Raw genomic sequence first — 22648 nt, 5'->3', positions numbered from 1 at the left:
GTAATAACAAAACAACTCCTTTAATACAAGTTAAATGAAAACATAAAATATTTTTTTAAATCACCAAGCAACATGGCATTTTTACGAGTTTGCTTGCAATAAGTTAAGAATGAGATTTTGTACACAAATTCGACATAATTTTCTGGGCTAAAATCAGTATAAAAGAACAAATACATTTTTGGGTCCACGGCCCACTTGATTTGCGAAAAGAGAAACTGATGGATTTGGGCTAAGCCCATTAAAAATAATGCTTTCTTTAAAATATATATGCATTTTGGCTTTAAACCCACTTCAAGACAAAGAAACTGATTCTATTGGCACATACGCGGGTTCATAATAATAAAAGCAAACCATTGTTATAAATAAGACTTGATCAAATAAGTGAAATACGTTTGTAATACGAGGTTTTAGGATGAGGCTATTACACCCCGTAGTTCTGCACGTTGAGATTTGTTAGGTGCTAGCTGTTCAGTTGCAGACATCAGAGTTATTGTTGAGAAGATGCCAAATCATAGGTGCTCGTTTCATAATTATAAGAGTTCGAGTTCGCGTAACAGCTTATAGAGGGATTGGGAAACAAGTGAACTAAGGAGATTAAGCTTTCAAGGCTTTGAAGGAGATATGAGCGTTGCAAGTCGGGCTGGCAGGCCAGGAAAATGGTCTGCGCGAACGCGCCTGGGAGTGGCGCGAACGCGCAAGAGGCCAAGGGCTAACACAGCGCGAACGCACCACCACAACGCGAACGCGCTGAACAATTTTGAGGCCTAGGTTAGGGATGAAGGTCATATTATAAGAGTATAATAATAATATATATATGACATTTGGAGACCATATGGTGTAAATCAGGTAGTACGTTGCTTGATGAAAGCCCTAGTTACTGTAAGATAAGTGGGGCCCACATGTCGGGGTTTATAAAGGACATATGAAGAGATATATGAGTAGTATATGGGAAGTTGAGCAATTCCTAAGAAGGATCCTTAAGCCAAATATGGGCATAAGCCCTCCAAAAGGACAATTTAAAGAAATAGTTTCGGATGATATGACTTGGATGGGCCAAAACGCCATTATAAGCTTGGAATTTGGAAAAACACCAAGAATGAAAGTTGTAGATAATTGAAAGATATTTCCAACCATAGGTCGTGGGCCCTCACACAATATCGAGATCAAGAGTTACGACCTTTTTACTAAATGAACGCGCAGGCAGGAAACTTAAGCCTGCGCGAACGCGCCCAAAGGTGGCGCGATCGTGCTGAACGATTTTAGAGGCGGTGCAGGCAGATTCTGGAGCATTATTTAAAGGGGCTAACCCCTTATTTTCTTCACCAAACACCCCAAAAACTCTCCAAAATTCTGGAGAGTTCTCCCCAACCCCCCAAGCCAAATTTTAGCCCAAACCATGTATAATTCCCAAATTCTGGTCTAGACGACGTACAGTTGCAAATACAAAATTATGTAGTGACGTGTTGTGGCTTAAGATCAAGGTGGAGGAGTGAAGATATAGCCATAATACTGGGAGTAAGGTATGAATCTTTTATTATTAATGTTAATTTTGGTATTTACGGAGATAGAACTGTTAAATAGTCGTATAGTGGTTTGATTAGTGGAAATATGGGATGAACACCATATGAGATGTTTATGGAGTATTTTGATATTGGGAATATTATGATTGATGTTGGTATTGTTGTTGTTGTTGTTGGTTGTTGAATTATTAATTCGGGTTAGGCATATAAACAGGGGAGGTGCTGCCCGAACTTCGGCAGATTTTAAGAATGTTTGATTTGAAGGTCTAGGATACGTATATAACAGTGACCCTAACCATAGTATGAATGGTCTTATAGGGAGATTGCGAAACCCGAAATAGGCGGAAAAGCCGCAACGTGAATTTCAGGTATGTTAAGGCTCGTCCCTTCCTTTCAAAAGGCATTATTCCTATGGTATGAGTCCATAAGTGTTTCCATAACCTCCTTGATTTCAAAAGCTAGAAGTTTATGACTCTTAAAGCTTTTTATGATGTTAAAAATGAGAATGTTTTTATGAGGATTACGTTGAGGATGATTTTATGCTTAAAAGTCTCACGTATGGTTTCAACAATGATATGGAAATGTTAAGCCATTTCATGATTTTCTCGATTTATTTCATTGTTGTTGAGTTGATCTCACCTTATAAATTGTTCCTTCAAGGTGGGATAGAGCGATCATCTTTATTTGAACTCCTATGCATGCCATGAGTATAGTGTATGCATATGGCTATTTTGTGACATTACAGAGAGCTCTATTATTTCATTATGATTATGCATTACACTCATTTTCATTCTTCATGTATATATATAAGTCACAGTTGACAGGGGGTGACGCTGTGACCTTTATTGTGTATTACAAGGCCCAGTTGACAGGGGGTGATGTTGTGGCCTTGGTCGTGATGTGTATATATATGACACAGTTGACAGGGGGTGTGCTGCGGCCATTGTTGTGATGTGTATATATATGGCACAGTTGACAGGGGGTGTGCTGTGACCTTTGTTATGATGTGTATATATATGGCACAGTTGACAGGGGGTGTGCTGTGGCCTTTGTTATGATGTGTATATATATATGGCACAGTTGACAGGGGGTGTGCTGTGGCCTTTGTTATGATGTGTATATATATGGCACAGTTGACAGGGTGTGTGTTGTGGCTTTTGTTATGATGTGTATATATATATGGTACAGTTGACAGGGGGTGTGCTGTGTCCTTTGTTGTGATGAGTATATATACGGCACAGTTGACAGGGGGTGACGTTGTGGCCTTTGTGGTGATATTTCTATGGACATATGTGTTTCTTTGATATAGCTGTACTGATGCATTTATGTTGCTCATTCATTGACATGTCCCAAATGTTTTCCAGGATTTTATGTATATGTTGATTTCATACCTTACATACTCAGTACACTATTCGTACTGACCCCCTTTCTTCGGGGGCTGCATTTCATGCCCGCAGGTATAGACGCTCAGCTTGGTTACCCTCCGGCTTAGGATTTCTGCCTAGCTGTTTGGAGAGCTCCATTGTCCCGGAGCTTGAGCTGTTTTGGTATAAATCTTTTTATATAGACTTTGTCATACTCCTAGAGGTCTGTAGACATGTGTGGGTTGTATATCTATATATGGTTTAGACAGTCATACAGATGTAGTTCGTTTTGGATATTCTTATGTATAGTGGCAGCCTTGTCGGCTTGCGTATGATTATGTTTGGTTAACCGTGACTCCTCGGGAGATAGGTCCATTATGATATATGGCATTGTGAATCTACATTATGTTTTGCAGATTTCCACATTGTCATTAGTATCAGTCTGCTTGTCCCTAACAGGTTCGTATACGAGTGTCCAACCCGGGCACTAGTCATGGCCCATCGGTTTGGGTTGTGACAGAGGCGTTCAGGCGTAATGTATGAATTGACCTGAGAAAAAATGTGCGGATTAAGTATGAACGTAAAAGAAAAAAATACTTATATATATATTCTTGTTTTAAAACTACTTGATGAATCTTGCAAAAAAAATACATTATCCTTATATATAAAAAGAGGTTATTATTATCCGGATCTTATAAATCCGACACTACCTTATATATAAAGGGGATACATTCAATTCTTTTCAAATGATATGCAAACAAATGACAAACCTTTTATAAATGCGGGAGATAAAACACAAAATAAGCAGTTCATACGAATAATCACACATTGAAATTCGAAGGTCAACCGTATAGTACGGATCGTTAATACTAGGGTGCTTAACACCTTCCCTATGGGATCACCAGAACCCTTACCTAGAACTTAGATTACGAAGGTTTTTTTCACAATATTTGAATAAACCCTTCAAAACTAGTTTTCCTAATTTCCTAAAAATTAGATGGCGACTCTTTTTCAAAACAAGTCCGAAAGAGCACCAACAAGTTCTTAGTAGCTTTCCGAGCACTAACCCCGCCCGCAAAATGCGAACCGTAATAGATGGCGACTCACTAATGGAATATTTCTTAAATTATAATAAAATTCATTTGCAGTATAAATAAATCATTTTTAAAAATTTCCCTCTATTTTAAAATTATTTTCGCATTACCTACATAGAAATATATTCATAAAGTTATTATGACCTCTAATTTTTCACTTGTATAAATAAGTATTAAAGTTTTGGTTATTTTTAATAAAGGGATAAGGCATCATTACCCCCCTGAACTATACCCAAAGTTGCTACGACACACCTTACCTTTTCCTGGGTCCTATTACCCCCTAAACTTTTTTACAACGAAATAATTACCCCCCTAAACGTTGATGTCCACTCTTCCATCATATGGGAGAGTGACATGCACTCTCCTTGCCACACGTATATTTATTTATTTTATTTTATTTTATTTTTTCGCTTACGTGTCAATTTTTTTTTAAAAAAATGAAAAACTGAATTTTCTTCAAAAAAAAAAATGAAAAATGGATATTTAAAAGATCTGAAAATTTGATTTTTTTTAAAACCCCTTAAAAAAAAAATTGAAAACATGGATTTTTGTTAAAAAATGGAAAAATTGATTATTTTTTTAAAATATCTTAAGAAATCTTGATTTTCATGATTTCATTTTCTTAGGACACTTTTATTTTTCAAATAAATTCTGGATTATAAAAAAAAAAAAACTAAAGAAGTGTTTTTCTTGTCAAAATGTGAAAAAACTGAATTTTAAAAAAATTTGCAAAAATTAATTGTTCTTTTAAAATGTCGAATGCCCGTTTTTTAAACTAAATTTGGAAAACTAGATTTCTACGGATTTTTCATATTTTTTAAAAACAACTTGGTTTTCCATATTTTAAGAAAATACAGATTTTTAAGAAAACAAATAAGTTTTCCACATTTTTATGCTTCTCACTCTCCCAAAGAGAGTGAAACACACTCTCTCTTGCCACATCAGCTTTTAGGGGGTAATTATTCCGTTTGTGAGGGGGGGGGGGGGGGGGGTAATAGAACCTAGGAAAAGGTAAGGTCTGTCGTAGCAACTTCGGGTATAGTTCGGGGGAGGGGGGGGGGGGGGGGGGGAGGGGGTAATGATGCCTTATCCTTTAATAAAATTATTTTTTGCTTATTCTATTACTTTAGTTTATTATAGAACATTAACTTATATACTCAATTAGTATTTCTAACGTTTTTCTTCGCCTAGAAGATAATATTTATTTTTTATAAGAAATTTGTTACATGAATTAAAAAAAATACCATGATTTTAAAGAAGTTAAAAAGAAGAGAAAAGTTGATAATGTAATTAGGGTAAAATAGACATTTTAAAATGTCAATTAGGATAAAGGAGGGAGAATGTTTATTGTTCAAAGTTGTTGGGGAAGTTTAATTTTTAAAGCATAGTTTGGGGGATAAATGATTTTCACTCGTTATATATATATATGAATCCTTTGTGTCGGTTCCGCTCTGTTTTTCCAAGTATTTAGAAGATTCAGCATGATTGAGTCTTAGTTGATTGTCAATCTATCACAAGTTTGTGACTTTGCATCTTTATCTATGGTTGGAACCGACTATGTTTAGCAAGGTTCATATTATTGGTCCAAGACAACCAAAAGTTAAATAACATTTTAATAAGAGTACTGAAAAATAAAATATTACTATGATAATATTTTAAATGAATTAATGAATTGGATTGAATCGTGTTAGACACTATTCTAAGAAACTATTTTAGCAATGTAAATATTTTTCTAGAATTACACAGGCCTACCTCCAATTATAGAGAATACAGGAATTAGAAAAATATTAAGTTACAACTCCAGCTCAATTAATATGAAAAAGGAAGTAAGGTGAGCAATTAATATTTTATGAGGAAATATTAAAAAGAGGAAGAGGACGTGTGTTGATTATCTCAAGGCAAAGGACAGCCTCTATTATAGGCAAAATGAATGGCTTAATCATGAACAAGTGTCTATCTATACGTCCAAAACTTGCTTTATAAGTGGACATTCATCCATTTATTTTCATGAGTAATTGACAATGACACTTGGATTAATAATTTGCCAATCAACATTTTGAAACACTATGATTCCTTTGTGTCGTTCCGTTCTATTTTTTCAGAGTATTTAGAGGATTAGCGTGATTTGAGAATCATATTGGTTGTCAATCTATCACAAGTTTACAATTTTATATTTTTGTCTTCGCATGGAATTTATAATGTTTAGCAAAACTCATATGATTGGTCTAAAACAATCTAAAGATACTCTTGACATGATGTGATATCATTTGTTTTAGGCAAAATCTATACTTTATCGGCTTTCATAATTACTTTTCAACTACCAATATCGTATTTTGTTTGCACACCCAACACATATATTATAAATCTCCAATTAAATATCTACCAACTTTCAACCTAATATGTTGGTGTAGAAGCAATAAATGGAAGGAAGAAACAATATTAGTGAAAGGCTAAAAACATCCGAGTAACAGCGGCTAGGCAATTTTCACATGGAAAATAAGTCTTGGACCATGAAAAATACACCGACCCTACTGGACCCGGAATACCATCGTTTTTAGTGGTAGAGAGAATACTAAGATTGTTCTTGTAGATTTGTTGAGTCATATGTTGTTTTCATGCATATTTCACCATTCGTTTCCAAATCCAGGATAATATCGGCCTCTACAGGTTAGATATCTTTCGCTCAATATATATATGATATTTCTTTTCTTTTTTTAATCTAGGTATTTATAAATTCTTATTTAAGTTCATTAACATTATAAGTAGAATAATACTGTTATGAATTTGTAACAAAATCTAATGCTATTTTTTATGATTATTAGTTCAATATTATATGTGGTAAGTATGTATATATGTATGTACATGCATGTGTGTATATTTAAGTTTCACTTCTCTCTTATTTTCTATTGTTCATAGAGAAAATACATCAAAACCCCCATAAATTTGACACTTTTTTCAAAAAGATACTTAAACTTTGCGGGAGTCCTATTACCCCTAAATAACTCCGAACTTATAGTAATACCTCCTTTTTTGACCAACCCCAATTTTTTTAAAAAAGTGTTAACCACGCACCAATATTTGCTTGACACATGTGAATTCATTTTTTGCTTATATTTTTTCTTTCTTTTGTCTTTTTTCTTTCTTACTTTTTGACTTTACCCTAACTAAATTAACTTCTCCACCCCCCACCCCTCATCCACGCACTTCTTCTTCTCCAACTAACCCCTCCCCCCATTTTTTTTCTTGCTTTCGTTCTTCTTCTTCTTCTTCTTCTACTACTTTATTCTAACCTCCTTCCCCTTTAATTGACACTAAGACTAGTCTTTCAGTTTTTTCCCAGTATTCCTAGACCGTTGAGTTGTTATAATAAAAATAATTAATTTTTGACTAGTAGATTCAAAATTTGGGGGATACCATCAATTAAATTCTCTCATTTTCATATAACTTCAACACAATTAAGAATGAAGATTTCAAAAGAATCAATAAGTTCCCCATGATTTATATGGGGCTGGGCTGAAGATGAAAATAAAAGGTCTAGATTCTGCCTTCATTAATCTTAAGGGTTTTGCGAAATTGGTCAAATTGTAAGGGAATATGTTGGATAAGAGTTTGAATTGAAGAAAAGAGTTGAAGTGGTAGTAGTACAAGAAGGTGGGTGGCGTTGGGGCTGAAATGGTGATATTGGAAGTGGTGGGGTCCAGTGGAGATGGCAACTGGTTTAAAGAAGAAAGAAAAGAAAAAGGGAAAAAATTAGATTAGCAAGAAAAATAGGAAAATACATTTTATAAAGAAAAAACTTGTAGAAATTAAAAAAACAATTAATCCTTTTTATGGGTTCCCATGGTCCTTAAGAGAGTGTATGCACTCTCGGTGCCGGGTGACGAAAAAAGGAGATACCAATATTAGTTCGAAGTTGTTTAGGAGGGTAATAGGATCCACCAATATTAGTTCGAAGTTGTTTAGGAGGGTAATAGGATCCGCGTAAAATTTAAGTGTCTTCTTGAAAAAAGGTGCCAACTTTAGGGGGATTCCGATGTATTTTCTAATTGTTCAAATAAATAAACAAGTTTTGGTTGTCACTAATGGAATATTTCTTAAATTATAATAAAATCGTTTACAGTATAAATAACTTATTTTTAAAATTTGCCTCTATTTTTCACTTGTAAAATAAATATTAAAGTTTTGATTATTTTTAATTAAATTAATTTTTTGTTCATTCTGATAATTTATTTTATTAAGAACATCATTAACTTATATATTCAGTTAGTATTTCTCACTTTTTGCTTCGCCTAGAAGATACTATTTATTTTTTATAAGAAATTTGTTACATAAATTAAGAAAAAAAATATCATGATTTCAAAGAAGTAAAAAATTAAAAAATCAAGTAGGATAAAGGGGTGAGAATATCTATTGTTCAAAGTTTGGGGGAGGGAGGGAGGGGGGTGGGGGGGAGTTTGATTTTTAAAGCATAGTTGGGATTGTAAATGATTTTCACCCCATTTTTATCTTTCAACTAATACTATCCCTATAACAATATTTATTGTACTAAGGGCAAAGGTGCAAATATAAGGGCAAAGGTGCAAATATACCCCTCGTTACAAAAGTGGTGTATATATACCCCTGTTGTTACAAAATGGTGCAAATATACCCCTGCCATTGCAAAATGATGTAAATATACCCTTTTTGCTGACGGGATTTAAAAAAAAAATCATTTAGGTTGTTTTTTTAATTAGAAAAAAAAAGTCACGTGACTTTAAAAAAAGTTTAACTATTTTATTTTTTTGAGTAGACATATTTTTCTAAAGCCACATTGTAATTTTTTCTGGTGTGTCAGGTATGACTCGTTTAAAAAAAATATTTCTGTGACTTTAAAAAAGAATAAGTCTACCCATTTTTTTAAACGAATCAGACCCGACCCACCAGAAAGTAAATTACTATGTGGCTTTAGAAAAGTATGGCTACTAAAAAAAATGGGTAGACTTTTTTTTAAAGTCATGTGACATTTTTTTTAAACTGAAAATAGCCTAAATGATTTTTTTTTTAAATTCCGTCAGCGAAAATGGTATATTTGCACAATTTTATAATGGCAGGAGTATATTTGCATCATTTTATAACGGCAAGGGTATATATACACCACTTTTGTAACGAGAGGTATATCTGTTCTAAATTGCAAAGTTGAGGGGCGCCCTTGTACTAATTGCAAACTTACATTCCAAAAGATATTATTACACCATTGAATACTTTACAGTGAATTCGTTAGATGAGAAGACAGCGGTGTCAAACTTCGTGTATGTGGCTGCGACACTTATTGCACTCTAGTATTCAATGTCTTGGAGCTATTCTCCTTTTAATACTTTTTTATTTGGGATGCACAATTTATTATGCCAGCAATTACCTACTCTTTCAATGTGTTGGAGATTGTTTGATCTTCCTACATTACTTGCAATTGTGACTACTAAAAAAAACTGATTTTCCCGACCTCAAAAAATGGCTAATTCCGACCTCATGAGGTCGGTTTTGGCCAGAAACCGACCTCAAAACCGACTTCAAATTCAGGTCGGAAAATAGTGGGTCGGAATTATTACCGACCTCATGAGGTCGGTAAAGTTTTTTAGCCGGGCATTAATTAATTAAAATACCGACCTCATGAGGTCGATAAAATTTTTAGTCGGGTATTAATTAATTAAAATACCGACCTCATTAGGCCGGTAAATTATATTAATTATATAATCATATGAGTTTACCGACCTCGTGAGGTCGGTAATTTATATGAATATATATGATATATTTTGCAAAAACCGGCCTCATAAGGTCGGTAATTAGCCATATGTTGAATAATTTTGCAGAAAACCGACCTCATGAGGTCGGTAATTTGTAATTTCTGGGAAAATTTTCCAGAAAACCGACCTCATGAGGTCGGTAATTAGCCATATGTTGAATAATTTTGCAGAATAGCGACCTCATGAGGTCGGTAATTTTCAATTTCTGGGAAAATTTTCCAGAAAACCGACCTCATGAGGTCGGTAATTAGCACTTTCTGGGTAAATTTTGCCCATTACCGACCTCATGAGGTCGGTATTCTGCAAAAAAAAATTGTAGCACCTACCTGTTATTCCAGCTGCCTCCCTGTCAAGATGAAAATAATTTTACTTTCAACTAAAACGAGCCCAAATAGCTGCCAACAATACACCAAACTACTATAAATACATAAAACAATAAGCTACTATTACAACACATATATTACAACCACCAAAACATCAAATTCAATTCAAAACTACTTCAAAGTTGAATAAAAACATCAATCAAACATTCACAAGAGACATTAATTAAGCTACTTCAACCTTCGCAAACATCAAAACAATATTAAACTACTTCAACATTGGTAAACATCCACAAAACATTAAACTAGTCTACACTAAGTTAGTCTACAACATTAGACTACTTTACCCCTCGCAAATCCACAAATCCACCATAACATTAACATTCAAACATGCCTTTGTGTGTTTGACACGTGAGTCCCATCATCATCCGCACCACTACATTGAGTATGGGGGTTACGAGCATCATCAGGACACGAGGGAATCCCCCTCGAAGCTAGTAATGCGTCTAATTAGGCCCTCATACCGTCAAACTGCACGTCCCTCCGTCTCTCCCTTTCCTCTGAGGCCTGTAGCTGGCTAGATAGCTCAGCAATCTTTTTCTCCATGGCCATAACACTCACTCTATCAAACGACTCGGTATTGGAAGAATGTAGGCCTTCCAGGGGCGACCGGTATTGACGAAATGCACGATGTGGCATTCCGTAAGCTGTGCCAAACCTAGTGGGACCGCCAACACTCTCAAGCCACCTTTCCTCAATTTATTCTTGTGTCAGCTGTGTGTTGGGTGGCTGAGTACGAAGAAACTCTGCCTTTGACTGTTGAACCTGATTCTGAAATAAAAAGGTAACATTAGCAACCAACTTAAATCTCACATTCAATAGAAAAAGCTATCAAACATTTAGTAAACAACCAAAATAGAACATGGTTCAAATCAATACTACTATGAAGATAGATTATGCAAAGAGGCTGCTGTCCATCTGCATATTAGAGGTAGAACAAGGAGGAAACGCAGAGAAAATGATGTAAGTTTAACAATCGGATGCAACCTAGCAAGCTGATAGAATTTATGTATGTATTGTCTTAGCTAGGTGTAGTCACTGGACTTTTTTTTTGTAACTGGTTGCCAAATGAAGTAACCAAGGAGGAAACATAGAGAAAATGATGTAGTTTGACAATCGGATGCAACCTAGCAAACTGATAGAATTTATCTATGTATTGTCTTAGCTAGGTGTAGTTACTGGACTTTTTTTTATTCTGAAATAAAAAAGGTAACATTAGCAACCAACTTAAATCTCACATTCAATAGAAAAAGCTATCAAACATTTAGTAAACAACCAAAATAGAACATGGTTCAAATCAATACTACTATGAAGATAGATTATGCAAAGAGGCTGTTGTCCATCTACATATTAGAGGTAGAACAAGGAGGAAACGCAGAGAAAATGATGTAGTTTGACAATCGGATGCAACCTAGCAAGCTGATAGAATTTATCTATGTATTGTCTTAGCTAGGTGTAGTCACTGGACTTTTTTTTTTTGTAACTGGTTGCCAAATGAAGTAGTGGCTGCCTAGTGTCTGCCTAGAACTAGACTCCTTAGAACTGTAGAGTCTAGAACAGGTGTTGGTTTTGACGTGAGAAACAAGTGGTCTCCCTTGTTTGGTTTTGTATGTATTACTTGGTATTAATAAAATCATTTACTTACCAAAAAAAAAATGCTCTTCAGGACTTAAAATGGAATGGAAACAAAGGAACTCTATTATAATGACTTCAACCTATCACATTCACCTGAGAGTTCTTTCAGCAACTTCTCCCCAAATTGCCATTGAAGTTTCATAATTTATCCATGAAATAGTTATCACATTTTCATAAGGTACACCATCGACTTGCAATGCGTAATACATGTATCATAATTTTCTTCAGTGGATCTATTATTGAAACATCACTATAACTTGAATCTTGTAAAACCAAAAATAAAGATCAAGCATAAAAATGAGATAGGAGCCAGATCCCCGTTTCGTAGTCTAACAAACAAAATATGAAAAATAAAAAGAAGCTTACGTAGGTCTGCTTAGCCCGTTCGTCACACCAGTCATCTGGATCACTAGCGTTTGCCTTCTTCTTCTTCACGTGAGTGATCTTGAACGCCTCATCTTGAGGCACTGGCGTCCCCCGTTTTAGTTCCTGCAAAAGAATAAGTAAATGATAAGACTAAAAGAAAATAAAGTAAATTCACAATCCTTCAAGTAGAGTTAATGTAGACTTGCCAGCTTCCTCCTCACGACCTCTTGACTCATAGCCCCACTAGTGTGTAGGGAGCCACCCTTCGTCGAATTTCTAGCCTTCTTCCCTATGTCACTCAGTTGTAAGAATCTTTCATTAGTTGCCCAGTAATGAAGTAGCTTGTTATAGTTTTCAGGAAGGATCCACCCAGGCTTCTTGTTAGATTGACGAACCCTTCCTAACATGTCACATAGTAAGCGCTGAGCTTTCTTCTTGAAGTTTTGAGTCATCTGCGTCTCATGTTCCGGGCGCCAGACACATTTGTCCTGCAACGAAAAGTAAATGAGTTTATTAATAAGGAATCGATCAATATAAGTGGATTGTTTAAATAAAAATAATCATATACCTTAAAGGCAAAATAGATTTGTCTCTGGCGATTTGGTGACATGTGGCCCCAAGTAGGTGAGTCTTTAAATAGTTTTTGTATCTCTTCTGTAAGGAGAGATGAAGCTTTGTCCGGTAACCAACTATCAAAAATATAAAATTAAACACTTAGTAAAGCTTCTTTAATCGTTTTTCTTTGAAGAAAATATATGTTAATCAGCCCTCGGCATCATGCCTAGTGGACTTTCTCTATGACTAGTCCACACTGTATAATCTTTTTGAAAGCCGTCTTTATAGAGATGAAGCCTAACAATCTCTGGATTCTCGTAATTCCTACATTGACATTTCACGCAAGGGCACCTAACCAAGCCATGACTTAGAAAAGTTTCAAGTGTCATTGCATAGCCAACAAAAGCATCGACACCGTCTACAAATTCTTGCCTCATCCCCCCTCGGTTTTCGTTTGTCCTATTATACATCCAATTACGAGATTCCATCTACACAAATAACACCAAATTTGAAATTGTTTCGGAACAAATTCAATGTTTAATTTAATTCAATGTTCAAAACCCAAATCACCAGTTGCCCTAATCAGCAAATTAAAGCTTCAGACTAGGAAAAACTAACTAGGACAATTTAATCTAAGAAAACTTCAAAATTAATTATCATTTATTTACCTTTTCCATCCTTTACCGACTAATCTTTTTGGAATAGTAAAGAACGTCATGATTCTGGACTTATTTTTGAATTTTCATAAAGAAAAGAATCATAGCCCGTAGACTACTTCGGTACTCCATTCTTTGCTTTACAATTCAAAAACTTTAATATCCTTCATTAATTATTTTCTTTTTATATTTCTTTTTTTGTCAAAGTCCTACACGAACTTTACTAATAAGACAAAATGGTCTACTGTTTTGGCCAATTAATGATGCCATCATGCCCCAAATAAAGTTGTACAAAACAATGGAAGACAAAAGACAGCAACATAACAATTACGGTGTTTCTAATTCCAAATTACATGATAAAAGACAGTAACATAACAATTACGGTGTTTCTAATTCCAAGTTACGTGACGAAAGATAGCAAGATAACAGTTACAGTGTTTCTAATTCCAAATTACATTAAGCATCAATTCAACCATTAAAATAGAGAAAGCACATTTTGAGATAGGAAAATACACACCAGAAAGTTTAAGGAGGTTGTCTACTAATTAAGCGTCAAAGCTGTCAATAGAGGCAGCAACACAATGATCTCCTAAATCAAGCACAAACAACTTCAGCTGAAATGGCAACTAAAATAAGGGAAAGATTGGGTCAATTCCAGCCAAGGCTTTAACATTTTAGTAAGAGTTAACAAAAAAAGGGGAAGTAACTTTGGGAATTAAAATGAGAAAGGAAATTAGTGAATCAAAGGAGAAATTAGGGCTCACCTAGAAGATGGAAAATGAAGGTGGAGAGGAATGGAAGAAGAGAAGGGCGTGAGACATGGTGACGCCGCTGGAGTTATACTAGGATTAGAGAGAGAGGAGGAGAGAGAACAGTGAGAGGAGAGAAGTAGAGAAATGGGAACGAATTGGGTCTGGGTGCATTTTAGTTGAGTGATTAAAATAATACCGACCTCATGAGGTCGGTATATTTAATTTAAAATAATACCGACCTCATATTTAATAAGTTTATTTTAAATTAAAAATAACATTTATCAAGAAATAAATTCCCGACCTAGTGAGGTCGGTATATTATTTGTTCAAATTTTGGTACAATATTACCGACCTCATGAGGTCGGTTTATTTTAAAAAAAATTAAAAAATAAATATTACGACTTTACCGACTCATGAGGTCGGTTTTTTTCCGACCTCAACTGAGGTCTGTTTTTTGAGGTCGGGAAAACCAGCTTTTTTAGTAGTGTGTGTAAACTGGAAAATTGAAGGGTTATTTAGTTGTACGTACTGCATGTAAATCTTTTGTAATGCTCTTGGTTTTTCCGCTATCATTGAAAATGATGAGTTAATTTAAGCAATTTTCTCATCTTTTACATCATGCTCAAACATCCATTGAATAAGTGAGGCTGAAGTCCATTCAGTAATTCTTCTTTAGGTAAAACAATTGTCAATTGGAAGTTCTTCTGTCAGCAATTCATTTTTCCTTAACAACAACAACAGCATACTTAGTATAATCCCATAAGAAAGGTCGGTCTGGGGAAGGAATGTGTACGCAGACCTTATCTCTACCTTGGGAAGATAGAGAAGTTGTTTCTAGAAGACCCTCGGCTCGTAGTAAGACGAAAAGTAGTTAGTAGCAAAAAGTAAAAACAATAGCAAGATAATGGGATAACCGAGGATAAAGAAACAACAGGTAGTAATAGCAATCCAAAAATAAGAAAATACAATAATAATGCTAAACTCCGGAAACGAAAAATAAAAGTGTACGATTACCCACTACCCTTCTATCCTAATTCTCGACCTCCACACCCTCCTATCAAGGGTCATGTCCTCATTGAGCTGAAGTTGTGTCATGTCTTGCCTAATCACCTCACTCCAATACTTCTTCGGACTACCTCTACCCTCCTCAAGCCCGCAACAGCTAACCTCTCGCACCTTTTTACCGAGGCATCTGCCTCTCTCCTCTTCAAATGTCTGAACCATCTCAGCCTTACTTCCCGCACTTGATCATCTATAAGGGCCACCCCAACCTTGTCCCGGATAACTACATTCCTAATTTTATCGCTTCTGGTGTGCGAGCACATCCATCTCAGCATCCTCATCTCCACTATTCTCATCCTCCTTAACAATATTGTTCTTTTTATTGGACATATTTGTTCACCATTTGCGACATACAATGTCAATCTACAACTGTCAAACTGTTAAAATTGTAAAAGAACTCGAAATTGAAGAAAAGCAATTGAGATTTTAGAGAGAGAAAGTGAGAGAAGAGAAGAACTTCATTTCATGAAATGTGGAAAATGAATTGGTAACCGTCTACAATGGGCTAGTTGTCCTTATATACAATTGGAACTAACCCGAAACTAAGAATTGCGACTAAACTAATACAACTACTACATGTTCTAACTATTACAATTTTAGCTACAGAAAATACATATATGGATGAGTACAAAAAAATACATCAAGAAAACAATGAGACGTTCATGTAGGATCCACAACAGCTGATTGTATATTTGCCACTCCAACACCCCCTTCCTCCCGCAAGTTGGAGGGGGCTTGAACACCAAACTTGAGCAAAAGTTTGTGGTGAAGTAGCCCATTTAGAGGCTTAGTAAAGATATCTGCCAATTGAGAAGCTGTTGGAACATGATGCAACTCAACTAGGCTCTCATTGAGCTTAGTTCTGATGAAGTGGCAGTCCACTTCTATATGCTTGGTCCTCTCATGGAATACAAGATTTTTAGCTATGTGAATTGCAGCCTGATTATCACAGTATACAGGGACAGGAGCAGAAACAATAACATTGAAATATGCAAGGAGTCTTAATAACCACACTAATTCAACAACAACCTTGCTAACATACATATATTCAGCCTCAGCTGAAGAGAGGGAGACAACAGGCTGCTTCTTTGCCTCCCAAGAGATGACAGAACCACCCAAAATGACATAAAGCCCAGTGATAGACCTTCTAGTATCAAGGAAAATAGCCCAATCACTATCATAATATGGAGAAATAGAGAAATCAGGAGAATTGAAAAAGGAAACCCCAACATCAGCAAAACTTTTGAGATATCTAAGGAGGTGAAAAACAACTTTCATGTGGGAATAAGTAGGTTTCTGAAGATATTGGCTAAAGTGCTGAATAACAAAACATAAGTCTGGTCTAGTGTGAGTTAAGAAATTCAGTTTTCCTACTAAACTTCTATAACACTCAGCATTTGGCATAAGATCACCCATATCAACTTTCAACTTGACTGAAAGATCTAATGGAAAAGTCACAAGACTCACAACATCACACTTATATTCTTGGAGAAGGTCTCTGATGAATTTCCTTTGATGCAATAGTAAACCAGAAAGAGAATAACACACCTCAATACCCAAAAAATAATTCTATGTGCCCAAGTCCTTAATTCTAAATTGGGAGTCCAAGAAGGTCTTTAGATAAGATATTTCAAGCAGATCATCACCAGACAAGATTATATCATCCACATAGACAGCAAGAAGAACAATAGAGGAAGAAGTATTTTTGATGAACCATGAGTGATCATTGGGAGAGTGGGTGTACCCTCTTGAGCAAAGAGATTGGGAAAGCTTGGCATACCACTGCCTAGAAGCCTGTCGCAAACCATATAAAGACTTTTGGAGGTGACAGACCAAATGAGGAGAACCAGGAGGACAATTAGTGGATAAACCTGGAGGAAGTTTCATATAGACCTCTTCTTCCAACTCACCATGCAAAAATTCATTGTTGACATCAAGTTGGAAAAGAGGCCATCCTTTTTTAACAGCTATAACAACCACACATTTGACAGTGGAGAACTTAATGACAGAAGAGAAAGTATCATTGAAGTCCACACCCTCAACTTGGGCGTCCCCCCTAACCACCAACTTAGCCTTATACCGTTCAATGGACCCATCAGCCTTATACTTAATTTTATAGACCCATTTGCAACAAGTAGGCTTTTTCCTAGCAGGCAAGGGCACAACAAACCAAGTATTGTTTGCCTGTAAGGCTTCAAACTCAAATCTCATAGCCACTTGCCAAGCAGAAATAGATATTTCATGTTAGTAAGAATGTGGTTCTAGTGAGACAGTATCAACAAGAGAATTAGAACAAATGGAAATAGTACTAGAGCCACACAATAATGGGAGAAAATCACAAACAAACTGTTGAAGATGGGAAGGGAGTAAATGAGATCTACTAGATCTCCTGGGAGGAGGAGGTGGTGAGTTAGAAGGGACAAATGAAGAAGGAGTGGAGGAAGTAGTATTGGGACAAGGTGGTAAGTCAAAAGGGCAATCAGGTGAAACACGAGGAATGACAACAGGTGAAGTAGGTGGGGTCAGGGATGATGAAGCAAAAGGAAAAGTATGTTCATGAAAAACTACATCCCTAGATATGAAAGTGAGTTGTGTAGTCAAATTGTAAAGTTTGTACCCTTTTTTGGTGAGAGGGTACCCTATGAAAACACAAGGATTAACCCTAGATTGGAATTTATCCCTCTAACACTTAGGAATAGTGGAAAATCACAAATAACCAAAAGTCCTGAAATGGGAATAAGAAGGAGCATGACCATATAGCAGCTCAAAAGGGGTCTTATTTTGAAGGATCTTGGATGGAAACCTATTTATAAGATATGTGGTTGTAAGTACACAATCCCCCCAGAATTTAAGAGGTAACTTAGATTGAAAAAGCATAGCCCTGGAAGTTTCTAACAAGTGTCTATGTTTTCTCTCAACCACAACATTTTGTTGTGGTGTGTGAGGACAGGAAGTTTGGTGTATTACACTACACCAAAAGAGGCTTTTAGTGGAAATATATTTTCCTTTTAGCGGCAATAGTTATTTCCACAAAAACATTTACCAGCAATTGGTTAATGCCATTAGATCCAAGGTCGGTAAAGCCTTTAGCGACATTTATTGTTAGGGCTAAAGTTTGGTATTGCCGGTAATAATTGATTCTAGAATATAATTAGCAGTAATTAAGTTATTGCCGCAAATTAATTGCAGCTAAAGCATATTTTGTTGTAGTGTTATGCCATGATCTAAGAAAAATTGACTGGAAGAAGTGCCAGACCCTAACTCAAGGGCATTGTCACTTCTGAAAACTTGAATGGAAGAACCAAACTGGGTTTTGACCATGGCAATGAAGGCTTGGATTAGAGGAAAAGCATTGCTTTTGGAACCCATAAGGTGGGTCCAAGTTGCCCTAGAAAAGTCATCAACTATGGTCAAGAAATATTTACAACCATTGTATGTGGGATTGTTGTATGATCCCCAAGTGTCCACATGGATGAGTTGAAAAGGATAGTTGGATTTGATAGAGCTATCAGGAAAAGCAAGCCTAGTTTGCCTAGCCATGGGAGAAATAGAACATAGGAAAGGTTGATTTGAAAATAATTGACATGGGAGATGTGGAATATCTTTCATTCTTACAAAGGGCATATGCCCCAATATATTATGCCAAAGAACTTCCATTATATTCATATCAGAAGAACTAATACCTGAAAAATCAGAAAAACAAGGAACAATAGGGGTTGAGTTACATTGAGAACTAAATGAGCCCGACACACAAGGAACAACAGAATTAGGTGTACAAGGAAAAACAACATTGGAAGAACTAGGCAAAACATAATTAGAAGTAGGTTTAGCAGCAGAAGAAGAAGAAGTTTGCAAGAGCTTGTAGAGTCTATTCTTCAGTCTACCAATCTCCCCTGGCCTCTTCATTGAAAGGGCCTGCAGTATGCATGAAATCTTAGTAAATAGAACAATGCAGTCTAGCTGAGAAACCAGTTGAGACACTGATATGAGGTTATAATGAAAGCTTGGTATGTAAAGAACATGATGAAGTGTGAATGAGAGAAAATGAAGTAAACCAGTGTAGGTCACCTTAATCTTATAACCATTAGGGAGACTAATCAGATAGGGAATAATAAGAGGTTTGATGTAAAAAAGTAAATCAATATTGGAAGTTATGTGGTCGGTGGCCCTAAAGTCTATAATCCAAATGCACTTATCTACTTGAGTAATCATGCATGCACCATAAGACACATGTCCTACACAACTAGGAGATGAGAGCTTACCAGCAAAATTTGCAAATGCCATGAGGCTAGAAGGATACTCTGAGATGTGAGAATTTTAAAGCAAGAGCATAACTTGATTGCATTGTTCCTTGCTCAGACCAGCAAGCATAGAAGAAATATCCTCAGAACTAGTGGATCAATAGAACCAGTGGATAAGTGTTAAGTATATGTTGTATCAGGAGTGGAATCTTCAGCATTGGCAGCCACTTTCTTACCCTTGGGATTAATGAATTTAAAGTCATGTGGGTACCCATAGAGTCTGTAACACTTTTCCATCAAGTGTCCAGTTCTCTTGCAATAGTTGTAGTAAAGTTAGGATTTGTCCTGATCAAAAGCAAACCTATAATTGAAAGGTTTGTTGGGATTAGAATTTGGAGAAGTTTGATTGAAAGGTTCGTTATAATTCTGATTGAAAAGCTTGTTGTTAGGGTAAAGATTTGGTAAGTTTTGATTGAAAGTTTTGTTGGGATAAGGATAAGGGTTTGGTCTCTTGTTCATTTTGACATGAAAGGAAGCAGAATCATTTAAAAATTGAGCAGGAAAACTAACTTGTCTCTGCCTCTCATCCTGAAGAAAGATGTTATAGGCAGAGTCAAGGGAAGGAAATGGTTGTAACATGAGAAAATTGCTTCTAACCCCAATGTATGTCTCATTCAAACTCATAAGAAATTGGTACACCTTATTCTCCTCTTCTTCCTTTTGGAGTCCAGTTTTAGCAGCACAAGTACATGTATTGATATGGTTGGTACAGATGAATCTAAGCTCATCCCAGAGCTTTTTGAGTTTGTTGAAGTACGAAACAATATCTAGGGAGCCTTGGCTAGTGGAGGCAAGTTCCTTTTTAAGTTCAAAGATCTTAGTCCCATTAGCAGTGCCATACCTATTGCATAATTGAGTCCATATGCTCTCAGCAGTGTCAGAGTACTGAACACTCTCTACTATATCAGGAGTTAGAGAACTAGTTAACCAAGATATAACCATATTGTTGCATCTGTCCCATTCCCTAAACTGAGGAGAATCATCAGCTGGCTTTGGGCAAGAGCCGTCAATAAGGCCTATGTTATTTCTAGCATATAATAATACGATCATATTACGCTTTCAACTTCCAAAACTAGTCCCTGAGAAAGGGACAACAACCAAAAATATACCAGGTACGTCAGATGAGGACAAGTAGATAGGGTTGGAATAATCAATCCTAGTCGAAGTTGAACTAGATACATCATTTGTACTAGTGCTAGATGTTTGACTAGGGTTTACCATTGTTAGCACTCATAATTAAACACAGATTTGCAATTGGAGGAGAAACGTAATAATACCAACACAAAATCACAAAAATAACTACTTGCACAGATGATAAAAACTCTAATTAGTTGTAAGGAACAAAATTACCAACCGTCTTTGCAATCGCTTGAAAATGAAATTCAACACCAACAATCGATGCAACGAACACCGATAATGAATAAAATCCCAATTCTGACGAATAACGTGAATGATTCACCGGAAAACAGAAGATTCCGGTGAAAAACTCGCCAGAAAATATAAATCTCACGAACCAGTTTCAAAATAATAAAAAAGTCACTAAATTCAATTAGGGTAAGATCGATAGATAGAGAATCATACGGAGAACTAGAATCTCCACTCTGATACCATGTTAAAATTGTAAAAGAACTTGAAATTGAAGAAAAGTAATTGAGATTTTAGAGAGAGAAAGTACTGAGAGAAGAGAAGAACTTCATTTCAGCTGTCCTTATATACAATTGGGCCTAACCTGAAAATAAGAATTGGGCCTAAACTAATACAACTACTACATGTTCTAACTATTACAATTTTGGCTACAGAAAATACATAAATGGATGAGTACAAAATAAATATATTCAGAAAACAATGAGATGTTCATGTAGGATCCACAACAGCTGATTGTATATTTGAAACTCCAACACAAACCGGGTAAATTTATCCTTTAATGCTACTTTTTAAGCGTTTTGCTGGTGTATAATTGCTCCTCTACTTTAAATAAATGTTGATAGTTATATCATGAAACAAAAAGTCTCTTGTTTATGCAAATTTTGGTAGGATATAGTACTTACAATTTTCCGTAGGAAATAGTGTCCTCTTTGTTATATATGTTTGTTGTAACCATATTTTTAAAAAAATTCAGTGTTAGGCTTGCCATATTTCTCCTCTAGACATGTGCTACATCTACACTGTTTTTCTTAAATGCCTAACTTAAAGGAGAAACTATTTTTAGATTTTCTCTCGTCTACTTTTCCCTCCTTTTTATTATAGTTCAACTATTTTTAGATTTTCTCTCGTCTACTTTTCCCTCCTTTTTTATTATAGTTTTTACTAAAAGAAAACATTAAGGATTGTGGATACAGGCTATGACATGGTGGGGGTTGGCTCTGCCACCTACCTTGTCAATTACTCCCTCATTTTCAATTTAAGTGTTTTAATTTGATTAAGCACAGAGTTTGAGAAATAAAGAGGGATTTTTTTAATTTTGTGATTCTAAATTAAATATGTATATATTTTATTAAAATGTCTCTTGAATCTTGTGGTTATAAACTTGCTAGGATGTTTGAATTGTCAACTTACTAAATATAGAAAAAGACACCTCTTTTGGGATAGACTAACAAAAAAAAAAGTAAGACACTTGAATTAGGACTGAGAAAATAATAAGTAGGGATAATTTTAGAGACTTTCGCTCACGTTTAACCTTATAACACTCACTTCCCTTATGATTTCGGATATTACACTCACCTCCCTTATTTTGAATGTTTTGTAACCAAATTTGTTTTAATGGTAATCTTTCAACAACATTCTAAAAATACCCTTTTGTAGCATTAATATAATTATTTAATACTCTTTCATAACTGGTAATCCAAACAAGTTCTTAATACTATATTTCATTTAGCTTGAATTTGGATTCACAAGATGAATCAACCGATGAAAAAGCTAAATTACGTTTCAAAATCTAAAGAAACCATAAGAAATTATAAGAATATAAATCAAGGGGTACGTCCTTTTTTTTTTTTTTGGGGATATAAAATATTACATGCCTATTTGGCCTACAAATATTTATATAAACATTACTTGTTCCATCTAACATCATATATACATTTTAGTGTGATAAATTTTTTGGACTTATGAATAAAAAAAATCACGTTCAAATATAAAAAGTTATATTTTCTACAAGTATTCACTAGATAGTATTTTATTTCT

At 35.4% G+C, this 22648-nt stretch overlaps 1 protein-coding gene across 1 annotated transcript; it reads right to left on the bottom strand.

The window, feature by feature from the left end:
- Positions 1-15824: 15824 nt before the first annotated feature.
- On the bottom strand, positions 15825-16580 carry LOC132643920 (secreted RxLR effector protein 161-like). Its single transcript, XM_060360456.1, has one exon. The coding sequence runs from the start codon at positions 16578-16580 to the stop codon at positions 15825-15827; it is 756 nt and encodes a 251-aa protein (XP_060216439.1).
- Between the last annotated feature and the right edge of the window lie 6068 nt (positions 16581-22648).

This window comes from Lycium barbarum, chromosome 6 (assembly GCF_019175385.1).
Source record: "Lycium barbarum isolate Lr01 chromosome 6, ASM1917538v2, whole genome shotgun sequence".
In the NCBI taxonomy this organism is placed as follows: domain Eukaryota; kingdom Viridiplantae; phylum Streptophyta; class Magnoliopsida; order Solanales; family Solanaceae; genus Lycium; species Lycium barbarum.
The sequence above is the reverse complement of the archived record's forward strand: the minus strand, read 5'-3'. Positions and strand labels throughout refer to the sequence as shown.